This window comes from Oratosquilla oratoria, unplaced genomic scaffold (assembly GCF_046742065.1).
Source record: "Oratosquilla oratoria isolate Oo_2021 unplaced genomic scaffold, ASM4674206v1 SCAFFOLD61, whole genome shotgun sequence".
NCBI classification, from domain to species: domain Eukaryota; kingdom Metazoa; phylum Arthropoda; class Malacostraca; order Stomatopoda; family Squillidae; genus Oratosquilla; species Oratosquilla oratoria.
In genome coordinates, this window is record NW_027467725.1 from 891,120 (window position 1) to 904,789 (window position 13,670).

Consider the following 13,670-nt stretch of genomic DNA (forward strand, 5'->3'; position numbering starts at 1 on the left):
TACGATTCTTTTAACACAGCCCAAAGGGATTTCTCCCCATCATTTTTTCTGCATGAAGGGACCAAGAGGGTGAGGGGGTCGCCTTATTAATGAAGCAGCCTTGCTGTGGATGTGCTGTGTCTTGCAACACTGCTCCTGACCCAGGGCAGTGGACAGGATGCAGGGATGACCCATCATCCAGAAGGTGCCAAGATGAAAGGGAGGGTGGAGTGGAATATGTAGGGGATGGAATGGGTGGGAGCAGTTTCTATGCCTTTTTCTTTTTGGGTACCCCCACCATGTAATGGGGAAAAAAGCCTTTGGTATATGCATGTTTTTTGGCTACCTCCCTTGTAAGGGGGAAAAAGTCTTTGGTTGTACTTGACACAATGCTACATCGTGTACTAGACAAAGCTTCCAGTATATGGGTGCAAGGCACCTTCCCAATTACCCGAAGAAAAGCAGCTATCCCCTTCCTTGTAAAAGGGAACACTGTTGGTACATGTATCTTGGGGAGAAAAGCTTAACATTACCATTCTCTCAGGTTGGTGTAACAAAAAAGCCAAAACATCCTTCCTAGCAATTTATTCAATGCTTTATACAGCTTCCTGTATGGGTGGTTCATAGTTGTCTGGGCGGTCAACCTTTGCCCCAACATCCTCACCACCTGCAGCAGATTTTCCAGACTCTCCGTGCATCTCCAACAGTTTGCCAAGATCGAAACGTGGTTTCTTCAGGACCTTCACCTGAAATGCAACACAATGATCACCATCCAGAAGTACTCCCTGCAATTTATAACTTCACATAGTACATTCAATTCTGTCTGTAGTTAATGACACCCAGCACATCCAGTTACACAATTCTCTTACAAATACCTTTTCACTATCCAATGTTCAAAATTGCCCCATATTCCCTTTCAACCAACCTCGTCATTTCCCATCCTAATCCTCTCTGCATCCTATTTGCCTGAATTGTGTGTGTGTGGAGTGTATTCAGGGGTGGAATGGGTGGGACGGATTTTGTGCCTTTTTCTTTTGGGCTACCCCCCTTGTACATACATATACCAAGGCTTTTTTTTTCCCTTACCAGGGGGGTAGCCAAAAAGGACAAGGCACAAAAACATTCCCACCCATTTCATCCCCAAACCCCCCTAGTAAGGGGGAAAAAGCCTTGGTATATGTATGTACATTTTTTTCCCTATAAAGCTGCATATTTGTCCACTTTTCCTGACCACAATGAAACTATGTGCACTCCTCCGGGCTTCTAGCCTAATTCCCTCCCTCTGACTTGTTCTCCAATTTATCTAGCTAATCCACTGTAAATGCTTGTTGTAGTGGATTGACATCCTTTAATAACTTTCACTTTTTTCTCCCACTACCCTTCACTAACTAACCAAGCTCCTCCAATGTCCTGCCCATCATCCCATCACCTTCAAATTTACCTCCCACACCACCCCATCCACACTGAAAAGTGCAAGTGTGTTTAATGGGAAAGTCATTTGTCCAAAATAAAGTGCTGCAAGGTATTGGTCAGCACAGCTGGGTGCATTATCAACGGACAGGTTTTGTTATCAAAATATCTTGGGTGCACTTCTGCCAATGCATATTATATACATATACTGTACATACAAAGCATATATGTACGTGTATAGATTTTTCTTAACACACTACCTGTCCAGTGGTAACTTGCCCAGCTCTGGTCAACAATCCCCCTACCCCATCCTATAACTGTCCCACACATATTCTTTTCCACTTTTGTGAAACTTAGAACATTAAAATATAAAGACAAACCTTTCGAATGTGCACATCCTTCAGGGGATAGATGGAGTTGCAAGTTTTTCTAATATCATCAGCTATGGTATCTGGGATCAACTTGGTGACCACTTCCTTCAGCTCATTGCTGCTCACCTCCCGTGTGATGATGTCCACCATCTTCTTACGGATGTTCTTAACCTGCAGGGTTTTAAACGAAGTTAGAATAGTCGCAAGCAAATTACCTCACATCCTTAACATACATACATATACCAAGGCTTTTTCTCCCTTACAAGGGAGGTAGCCAAAAAGGAAAAGGCATAAAATCATTCCCACCCATTCCATCCCTGAATACACTCCGCACCCCTCCACCCTCCCTCTTATCTTAGCACCTTAACAAAATCAGCAAATACAAAAACTTCCATGATCACCCCATCCACTTGTCTTGTCTTTCCTAATTCTTTGAATGCCCAAACCATCCCACTATTCTTTAATCAACCCTACCTGCCAGCTTTTCCTCACCTCATTTCTCTATATCCATTTTCATAACCCCCACCACTTCTTAAACACTTCATCTCAAAGTTTCTGCCTCACCTAAATTCCAAGCCTATGCCCAGCAATGAAGGTGCAACCACCTAGAATCTTTTCTTTGTGTAATCACCCAAAACAAATTTCTGGAACAAAAAATGGAGCTTCCCTAAAGAGCAATACTCCTATGCTATTCAAACTTCAAACTATCTCCCAACCCCCTTAACTGACCAAGGCATTTAAATAGAGATGGTTTGACAACCATTTCCCGCAAATATTTAAAACTATTCATTTAGCCTCTTTCCTCTGAGACTTCCTTCCCATCACCTAATTTTTTAACCCCTTCCATACGGTGCCTCACACGTAGGCATCATGGGGAGCGAGTGTATTCACAAGGCTGCCATATCGGCGTCTTGATCATATTTATTGTAGTCGCCCCTCCATAATGACATTCTTTCTAATTCTTTTGTAATCGCATTTTCTATGGTTATCAAAATTCACGGGTGAAGAGAGAACGATCGATATAAGCGGTGACTATATTTTATGATGCGAGTATTATTACGACACGTCGTACGGCTGGCATTGGCTGCTGCCACCGAGATCTAAGTCCATGACGCCTACGTGTGCGGCACCGTATGGAAGGGGTTAAACACATTTTACCTTCCACTTTCTCCTATCTCATACAGTACGTTCCCAAAGCCTTATTCAATCCTATCCCTGCCACAAGCACTGCTTTGTCCACAAACAAACACTACCTCACCTCTATCTTCTCTCCACTATCTCTAACCATCTCCAATGCCCATCATCCTTGAATTTACCTCATATACCACCCCATTTTTGTACAGTCAAACCTCACTTAATCCATATGTTGCTGAGCAAATACTGTTTATACAACCCCCAATGTCAGAGCCAAAATGGATTTTTTCTTAAGTGTAAAACCAACAAATCTTGCTTATTTTCATTCACCATAGCCTAGAAATGGAGAAACTGGGTTGATTTTCTCCTCACACGGGTTGAACATGAACATATTTTTTCAGGGAAGCTTCATTAGAATTTCAGAGTGAAGGCATTTGACATGATGGTTTTAAGTCAATGTAAAGTCACCCATAATAGTCTGGCACAGAAAATGTGTTTATAGTTTTGCAGATTTCTGGCAAATATTTATCATTTTATGTAGTATATTGACTTTTTATCTATTTCATGGAGGAGAGGCAATTGTAGTGTTTCTTGTTTTGGTCAATATTTTAGTAAGTATCCATCACACCATCATTGCCCAGCCATATTGTGTATTACACATTACGAAAACCGGAGGAAATTGTCAGTTTTATATGTCTGAATATGTACTAGCACCTGCCTGTCGAAGTACAACTTCACTTCCTCATACTTCATTTCATACACCAGAATCACCTAAAATATGTCCTAAAGGCCGATTTTATACCTTTCTGTGGAGGAGTGAACATGAGGGGACGTCCTAGGATGAGATGGATGGATGGGGGTGAAGGGGGCTTTGGGGAAGAGGGGAATGTCTGTTGAGGAAGGACGGGAGAGGACAGAAGACAGGGGTGAATGGAGAATGGTTGTATATGGATGATGTGATGCATGAGGTGGAATGGGTGGGGAGGTAGTACGTGTTGAGCAAAATTTGACACAGCCCAAGGGGATTTCTCCCCGTCTTCTCCTTTTATGCATGGGGGGACAGAGGGGGGGGGGTTTTTTTTGCCAATTTAATGAAGCGGCCTTGCTGTGTCTTGCGACACTGCTACTGACCCAGGGCAGTGGACAAGCTGCAGGGATGACCCCATCATCCAGGAGGTGCTAAGAGGGAGGGCGGATGGGATTGGAGTGTATTCAGGGATGGAATGGGTGGGAATGATTTTATGAATTTTTCTTCTTGGCTGTCTCCCTTTTAAGGGGGAAAAAGCCTTGGTATATGTTGGTATGTATCTTTTCTTATCCCTCTTCTGTTTTCTTTACAATCATTTTCTTGGTACCTCACACTACCAATCCCTCCCTCCCTATCCTCCACATTCAAATCTTAAAATATTCTATCTTCCCCTTAACCCCTTCATTTCCATTAACATGTGTACATCTGCACCCTTTAACTTTTCCTCTCTGCCCAACTCAATCCCCACACTTCCTTCCAAAGAATTTTTTTTAATCTTTTAAAAATGGTCATACTCCTACCGCATCTTAGTCTCTTTCCTTCTTTATTTTACATTGTACTTCTCTTTTCCCTGCACCTCTTGTATCCTCTCCAAATCCTACTTTGTTACCAATGTGTATACATTGTGACGAATGCGGATAGGAGGTAAAGGGAACACGGGCTGAGGGAAATACTATTATTCCTGACTAGTGTTCCCTTTAGCTCCTATCCAACTTTGTTACAAATCCCTAAATACTTTGTTCTTCATTATACTACCATCTCTTCATCATTACAATCACTATCCTTCCTTCTATCCCTTCCATCTTTGTTCTACATACAAATTTTGTACTTTGTCACTTCTTTGAAAGAAACCTATTCTCCTACCTTTACTCTATCCTTTACCTCCCACACTTTAGCTTCTGGTATCCTTTCTCTTTTCAACCATTTTTCCCCCTTTCTACACTAAACTTCCTTTCTACCAAAAAATTATCCAACATTACTCCAATTTCCTCCCTAAGAACACTGATATCCAAAACTCTTCCTATAACACTGGATAAGTCCAGTAATGCATTATCAAAATCGCATCACAGTCGTGATGACTGGTGACAAGACATGGTTAATCCTTTCAAGAGCCACAAGTTTTGGCTTGGAGATGTATGAGCCACCGTTGTCAAGGGAGGATTTTGTTCATGATAGCAAATGTTCCTAGTGTTCTTCAGTTCAACCTGCACTGTATCCATTGTTACTGTGACCAAGGTCAGAATGTTAATACAACTTAATATACAGTAATAGTTCTCAAGACTGGTGAAAAATCTAGAAGGAAAAAAAAAAAAAAAAAAAAAAAAAAAAAAAAAATGCCTTGCCTCAGCTTCAGGAGGAAAGTAAAGTAAACTTCCTTGACCATTCACCTAACAGTCCTGACCTGGTATAACATGATTTTTGGTTATTCCCTAAGTTGTCAGAAAAACTTGCTGGGATCAATTTTCACAGTGAACAGGACCTTGCCACAAGGATAAATGCAGAACTGAAAAGTATACCCACTTGTGAATACCATGTGCTTTGTCAAGTATATTCCTGTTTGTGAATACCATGTGCTTTGTCAAGTATATACCTGTTTGAGAATACCATGTGCTTTGTCAAGTATATACCCGTTTGTGAATACCGTGTGCTTTGTCAAGTGTATACCCCTTTGTGAATACCATGTGCTTTGTCAAGTGGATGACATGGCTCCATTTACATATGTCAACCCTGTTAGGAGCCTTCTTAAATTCTAGTACTGAAATAAAGGATGGGGGGCAGCTTTAAATAGGTGATTTTTCTCCCGACATCTGCCAAACCTATGACAAATTTAAAAATTTTCCCTCCCTCAATTGTAATTGAGCACTTTAGACAAGAAGCTAATGCAGTTGAACTGACCTGTGTATGTTGAGCATAGCAAGTCTTGCAAGTTTGTGACATCTTCTCAGTGAATCCAATGCAGAAAACTCTCAACAAGTATCCATCCGTAGTCTTTACATCTACATTGGCCTCAATGCATGTCTGCAAAAAAAAAAAAATAATAATAATAATAATATATATACAAACAGCTCCCCTTACAAAGGAGGTAGTATAAAAAAAAAATCCTCACCCACCCATTCCATTCTCATTCACCCTCCTCCCTCCCTTTTATCCTGGCTCCTCCTGGATGACAAGTTATCCTTGCATCTTTCCCACTACCCTGAGTCAAAAGCAGGACAGCACATCCACAGCAAGGCTGCTTCATTTAATCAGTGACCCCCACTCTCCAACCCCTCATGCAGAAAATAGGAATATATATATACACACACACAAAAATAATGTACACACACATCTTGTTACACTCCCTAATACAGCTTGACATCTTTACTTAAAAAACCCGAGTCTAGCTCTCAAGACTTGCAGATCAAGATCTATCAATCCCCACCAAAGAGCAAGGGACTCACCTGCCACTTCTTGACCATTGATCGCAGCTTATCTGTTGTTAGGTCAAAGCCATGGAAGTTGCAGAGAACATTCTTCCCCTGAACTTCCTCAGCAATAAGACGGAACTTGCGGAAACTCCTCTCTGCATCAGATTCATTCTGTAGATCAGCTAGGGAAACTTCAAACACTCGTCCCTTCAGGCCCTCAGAAGCAATTTCTGCAGACAATGATAACGGTATAAAAAGTGGCACACATAGTTGTCTCAAGGTATGCTAGTGATTAAACCTACTGCTCTGGTAAAAGTAAACACAAACTGGCTATCTCAGCACATTGTGATTCAATGTGATTTGGTGTGGTTGGTAAAGAATGATGCCACCAGAGGTCGTTCACGTAAGGGGGGTCCCCAAATTAATGATGCAACCTTGCTGTGGATGTGCTGTGTCTTGCAACACCTCTTCTGACCCAGGGCAGTGGACGGGATGCAGGGATGACCCTTCATCCTGGAGGTGCAAAGATGAGAGGGAGGGAAGAAGGTAGAGGGGAGTGGAGTATGTAGGGGGATGAAGTGGGTGGGAGTGGTTTCCTATGCCTTTTTCTTTTGCCTACCTCCCATGTAAGGGGGGGAAAAAAGCCTTTGATATAGGTATGTGTATATAACTAACCCTTACCCCCAGAGTAATTCATACTTCATTTCAAAATTCTCTGCCTCTTAGAATTCCAAGTCTCCATCCCATAGTGTCCTAGGCTCAATCACCTCTTTATGTAATCTTTTTGCACACATTTCCAGATGCTTATTTCTAACACCACCTTTCAACCCCACAATGCATTTATTTGCTTCTCTCAATCTACAGTTTACCCCCACCCTACCTCCCATTTCCTGCCACATGTTACACCAGATTCTTTAAACTATCTGGTTCCCCCACCCTCTCCCCTTTAATTAAAGACTTTTCACCCAACCTGCTGCCTTTGTACATCTCATCCCTTTATTTTCACCCACATTTACTTACTCCAACGGCTAACCTTCTCAAGCTCTGCTGTGAACTGCCTTAACCTCTCGCTCTGACCCTACCACAAATGCAACGTCATGCACAAACAATTAGCTCAACTTCTCTTCCCTATCTTTAACCACATCACTACAGGCCAAAATCTCGTGGGCAGCATCAGCTGCCAGACGTACAATGTTTCGTCATAATACTCGCATCATAAAAGTCACTGCTTATATCGATCGTTCTCTCTTTCACCCGTGAATTTTGATAACCATAGAAAATGTGATTAAGACAGTTTAGAGTATATCATTATGCAGGGGCAACTACAATAAATATAATCAAGACGCCGGTATGGCAGCCTCGCGTACCCACTTGCTCCTCGTGCCGCCTACGTAGGCGGCACCATTTGGAAGGGGTTAACCGTCCCAAATCCCCTACCCATTACCCTTGCATTTACCTCCATCACCCCAACTACACATTGAACAGCCATGCCAACATGAGACAGCCGTCACAGTCATATCTACAATTCAAACCACTCGCTCTCATTATCCAATTCTAATAAAGGCTTTATTACTCTCGTAAGACTCTCACCTGCCATACCTCCCACAGTGCCTTCTTTTAACTGTCTACTAATCTTATTTAAAATAATGAAACAAATTGAACAAATGAATTTATTTCCTCACTGACTAATCCCAATCATAGAAATTTGAATTCTGAAAGCATTTTCGTGGGCAAAAAGACTCCGAGTTCAAATTCAATGTAGATAGGTTCCACTGCCTTTTAAGGTTTTCGAAATTTCTATGATTGGGATTGGTCAGAGGGAATAAATTAATTCATTCAATTTATCAGGAAAGGTTGGGCGAGGTTAGGTTAAACTAGGTTATATTACATTATTTAGGCTGGGTTATGTTATGTTAGGCTAGGTTAGGTTAGTTTAAGGAATCGTCACCTAAGACAGGCCACCTGAAGGAATTGTCACCCCAAAATAGCCCACCTAAAGAATTATGACACTGTCGAAGTTTGGGGGGGCCAATTCATGTGATCCATTACATTTTTTCAGTTTTTTACCAACTTGAACTTTATCAGTAGTCGTCAAAATGGGGCAATAGGCCAAATTGTTGTACACGAATTGGGAATTGACCATATGGGTATATTACTGTAAACGCAATTGAAATGGGAGTAGACCAAATAGGCATGAACCGTAAACACCCACTACCAATGTGGTACACAAGACCAATTTGGACATTTAAACTCAACTTACTTGTGCCTTGAGTCCTGTTGACCATGGTCTTCCCGACATTCCTGTTCGTAAAGAGTGCTGGGCTCTTCACATCATACCAATCCTTACGAGTGAAGGGATCGATACTGAAATAAAATTGCCACTATTACTTTTTGTTGACGTACCTTCGACGGATTTCATCGTCAGAAGTACATCTCAAATATCTCTCTTCATCACGTACGTCTTTCATATATACGGAGACTTAATAACTGCTCTGCATTTCACAATACTTGCACTTTGTAATAAATGCATTTACATTCACTTACATCTTCTTCTTGGCACCTTTTTTGCCCGATTTGTTTAGCCCCTTATTCTTGCCGACAGCCATGTTTGCTTCAAGGTACGGAAAGGAACATTTGTGTTTGTGTTGAATGTAATGAAATGACTAGCATACTGGTTCTTATACTTATTTTGGTATTTTATTTTATTTTGTCATTTTCCATATAAAATGGTAAGAACTCTTAAAAATATATTGCATTTTTTGAATTATATATTAGAAATTAATGTATACAATATTTTATAAGAAAACATTATTAAATTAAGTTGTCACTTCAAGTGGTCCGACCTATATTTGGTCCTACAGGAGCTATCGGACTGCATGTAGTATAAATTCATGATTTGAAAATGGTTTTAAATTATATTGAATTGTTGGTGATAGAAATCAAGCTAAAATATTTACATAAGGAGACCTGCATTTGGACAAAAATTACTAAAAATAATAATAGTTGAATCGCGATTGCCATTGACAAATTATTTTATTGGCTTGGTATATCTTTTCTTTTGGATAATCATAATAGCCCAAAACAATCTAAATTGAAGACAAATTTCTCGGTATCTTGCTGGTGTTTGCAAAGGTAAGTAGGTGTACATGGGTAATATCGCGACATGATCGACGTCATCTTGTGACCATAGGAACCTCCTATGAATCTATAGAATTCAAGAAGCATTCCGTTAATATATAGAGTATTGTATGTATAGAAGTGAAAGGTAAGGAGTGAAATTTTATTTGTACTTGTTTACGGAAGTATTTTTTTTTCTAAACCTCCGAAAAACAACACTTCCGTAGTCGACTATAATTCTTTGCGGGAACCCACAGAGGGCAGATTACGGGCGCCTAGTAGGTTGTGGACGGATTTGGACTACGATAACGGTAGATCAGAATTAGGACCAGGACTGAGGAGACGGAGGTAGTGATGGGTGGTTCTATTTCTTAAAGTATCAAGAGTGGGACTTAAACTACGTGAGATGGGAGATGAATCCTCTCTTGGATGCTGCTGGGGGGAAATGAGTGGTCGAACATGATGGTGTTTGTTCGGTTTGTGTTTTTTTAAGTTGTGACTGCCTCTAGTTATTCGTGTATTTGGTGGGTGTAGGTTTCTTTGTTTAAGTGAACTAGATTGTTTGTAATTTTATATATTATTTGTTGTGTGTGTTATTTGTCTTCTTGATTCAAGTGGTCCAAGTTTAATGTCTTGTTTTAACCTATAGTGACTGAATCTGATGTGTGTCTAATCACGTCCAATCCATCTTGCTGCTTTATTTTGTGTAGACTAACTTATATATGTCATCGTAAGTGTGTAGATCTCAGACAGTGTCGCAATACTCTAAGTGTGGCTGAACAATTGTCAGAAAGAATTTTGATGTCTGCTTTCCATCTCCTGAGGTTCCTCCGCAGGAATCCCAGGGCTCTATGTCTATTGGCTGTATAGGGTATGGTTTGACCCAAGATCTATATATACCAGGTCAAACCACTTCCGACCGAATTTCGAGGGTGTTGGCGCAGCGGGCCCGTGAACGTCACCTGGCTGTTCAAAGTGGGGTTCGCGCGTCCTATAGCTGTCAGTTGAAGCTGGTGCGTCGTTCGGGTATCTTGCTGCCTACGCTCGCACCGCTCCACGCAATTAGTTATATTCTGACAATGAAGATCTGTATATACCGGTATATATAGATCTTGACAATATGGCTTATTGTGACATTAAGGATTGTGGCTCAAATCAAAGAGGAAGTAAGCCAAATGTTAATTTTCATCGTTTCCCTGCAAACACACACACACAAATGTGAACGTGTACACATTTAAGCACACACGACGATATCTCCCCTTTCCGTAAAATACAAGTATATAAACGCACACACACACACGTGAACGTGTACACATACTGTATAAGCACACACGACAATATCTCCCCTTCCCGTAAAATACAAGTATATAAATACACACACACGCACATATATATAGTATAAGTGACTCGGTGGTACGGTTGGTAGGGACTCGGATTTCTGGGACAACAAGAACAGCATTACCTAGTTCGTATCCCGCCCAAATATGAAAATTTTCATCGTTCCCTGCAAATAAACACACACACACACACACACAAGTGTACGCATACTGTATAAGCACACACACACGTGTACACATACTGTATAAGCACACACGACGATATCTCCCCTTCCCGTAAAATACAAGTATATGTATACACACACACGTTCGATTGAATAAGAAACTCGGAGCGGTTAGTAGAGACTCAGACGTCGAAGACGAAATTGTCGGTGATACCTGGTTCGAATCCTGCTTAAGCTTGAAATTTTTTCAGTATTGCTGCGCTTCGAATCGTTACTCCAACTCTCGTGGGCGGGGAGTTTGGGATGTGTGTGCGTGTAAGTTTATAGATCGGACATACGAGCTCTGAACTCTCTTCCGGGAGGGAAATAGCTGTCGATCACGAGTCCAACACGTGATCCAAAAGACCAAGGTGAATCACATACACACACACATGTGAACGTGTACACACGGCCCGGTGGCGGATTGGTAAAGCACTGGCCTCACAAGCCGGAGAACCGGGGTTCGATTCCCCGGCCGGGCGGAGACAAGTTGGGTTTGTCTCCTTTCACGTGTAACCCCTGTTCACCTAGCAGCGAGTAGGCACGGGACGTTAGTCAAGGAGTTGTGACCTTGCATTCCCGGTGTGTGGAGTGTGAGTGGTCTCAGACCTACCCAGAGATCTGCTGATAATGAGCTCTGAGCTCACTGCCGTAGGGTGGTGTCTGGCTGTCTCGAAAAGAGGCTGCAGCAGATCCGAGGTGAATACATATAAGCACACACGACGATATCTCCCCTTCCCGTAAAATACAAGTATATAAACACACACACACACACACACACATACACACACATATGTGAACGTATACACATATAAGCACACACGACGATATCTCCCCTTCCCGTAAAATACAAGTATATAAATACACACACACGCACACACACACACACACATGTGAACGTGTACACATATAAGTACACACGACGATATCTCCCCTTCCCGTAAAATACAAGTATATAAATACACACACACACATACATACGCACACACACACACACACACATGTGAACGTGTACACATATAAGCACACACGACGATATGTCCCCTTCCTGTAAAATAAAATTATATAAATACACACACACACACACACACTGATAATAGCAATGAGCTAGAGAGAGAGATAACGGGGGGGGGGGAATATAATAGTTCCAGTCTTCCTTGACGTTTCACAGTTTTCTTCAGTGTTTCACAAAGAGAAAACGGAACCATCCAAATGACGTCAGAAGCTGCGCAGAACGGCTCAAACGGTTAGACCTGGTGTATATAGATCTTGGTTTGACCCAGGGGAAATTGCAGTAATGATGTTTTTTTATTTATTTATTTATTTATTTATTTATTATTATTATATTTTTTTATTTATTTATTTATTTATTTATTTATTTATTTATTTATTTATTTTTATTATTTTTTTTTTTTGCGACAGAAATATCATGCCGAAAATGTATATTTTTTAATTGGTTGAACACATTTTTTGAGACGGATGATGAAAGATGACCCTAATGCACCAAAAAAAATCCATATTTAGTTACTCCTGCAATTTCCCCTGGGTTCAGCCCTTTTTGGCGCTAGATTTACTGGACTAATGTATCTTTGGCATTATATGCCTTCATTATCTCTCTCTCTCTCTCTCTCTCTCTCTCTCTCTCTCTCTCTCTCTCTCTCTCTCTCTCTCTCTCTCTCTCGCTCTCTCTCAATAATCATTTGAACAGCATTTTATTTTTTATTTTTTAAACACAGATTCCTTCCATGTCCTTTCCAAGTTAACATGGTTGACCTACTGCCTTTTTAGCCAGACGATTTTATTCCCTTAGGGAGCAACCCGCCTGTTAATTATGTGCTAATCTTCGCTCCTGATTTGGGTGATTTTGACGCAGGAGCCAGGGGTGTCTTCTTTGGAGATGTGGGGTGTCATGTTTAACGGATCACTGTCTTCAGGCCACTCTTCGGGGAAAGTCGACGCTCGCACTCTTAACGAAGAAGTCTCACCGGACGGGAAAGACCTCTACATGACACAGGCTGTCAAGGACAAAGAAGGAGGCGTGTATGTTCGGAAATACACTTACAAACTTCAAAGTGTAGAGACCCTGGTAGAGACTCTACCCAAGGAGACTTAGGCGATTTCCTTTTCCAAGTGCTCCGGCTTTCACCAACCAATGATCAGGACAGATCTGTAAAGGAAGAAGGCAGTGGAAAAGATATGAAAAAAAATTGATGATTATAGAAATCAAGAAGATATGGTAAGGTCAATAGGGTCCCAGACATATCCAGTTGAAGTTGACAACGATGGACCTGTAAAAGAGGGAAGCATTTGTAGTGATGGAAATACAAGAATTACGATGGAAACTGAAAATAAAGACATTGATAATGCAGAAAGGTACGTAAGTAAGGAAAAAGTTACGTCAGTGAGTAAAAATGAAGAAAAGAAATATGAAGGAAAAAGTAAAAGTTCAATAGAAAGTCATAGAAATAAGGTGAAAGTAATAGATATAATGCCTGGCAGTAGCGGCTGTCGACGAAGTAGCAGCATATCTTCTTCAGGTGTTCCTCGGCAGACACCTCGCTTGGAGAATCATCACAAGATGCTGTAATGATTATAATTTATTTTATATTACTTGTTTTTCTTTTGTTATCATTTGTCTGTTTGATTCTCATTATTAGTTATATGTCAATTTATTATTATTATTT

At 40.9% G+C, this 13,670-nt stretch overlaps 1 protein-coding gene across 1 annotated transcript; it reads right to left on the reverse strand.

The window, feature by feature from the left end:
- Window positions 1-547: 547 nt before the first annotated feature.
- On the reverse strand, window positions 548-9,031 carry RpS3A (ribosomal protein S3A). The gene is made up of 6 exons (XM_076182423.1): window positions 8,874-9,031; window positions 8,590-8,693; window positions 6,363-6,559; window positions 5,818-5,940; window positions 1,770-1,931; window positions 548-725 (listed from the first exon to the last, which is right to left on the reverse strand). The coding sequence occupies exons 1-6, from the start codon at window positions 8,933-8,935 to the stop codon at window positions 576-578; spliced, it is 798 nt and encodes a 265-aa protein (XP_076038538.1). The 5' UTR covers window positions 8,936-9,031; the 3' UTR covers window positions 548-575.
- Between the last annotated feature and the right edge of the window lie 4,639 nt (window positions 9,032-13,670).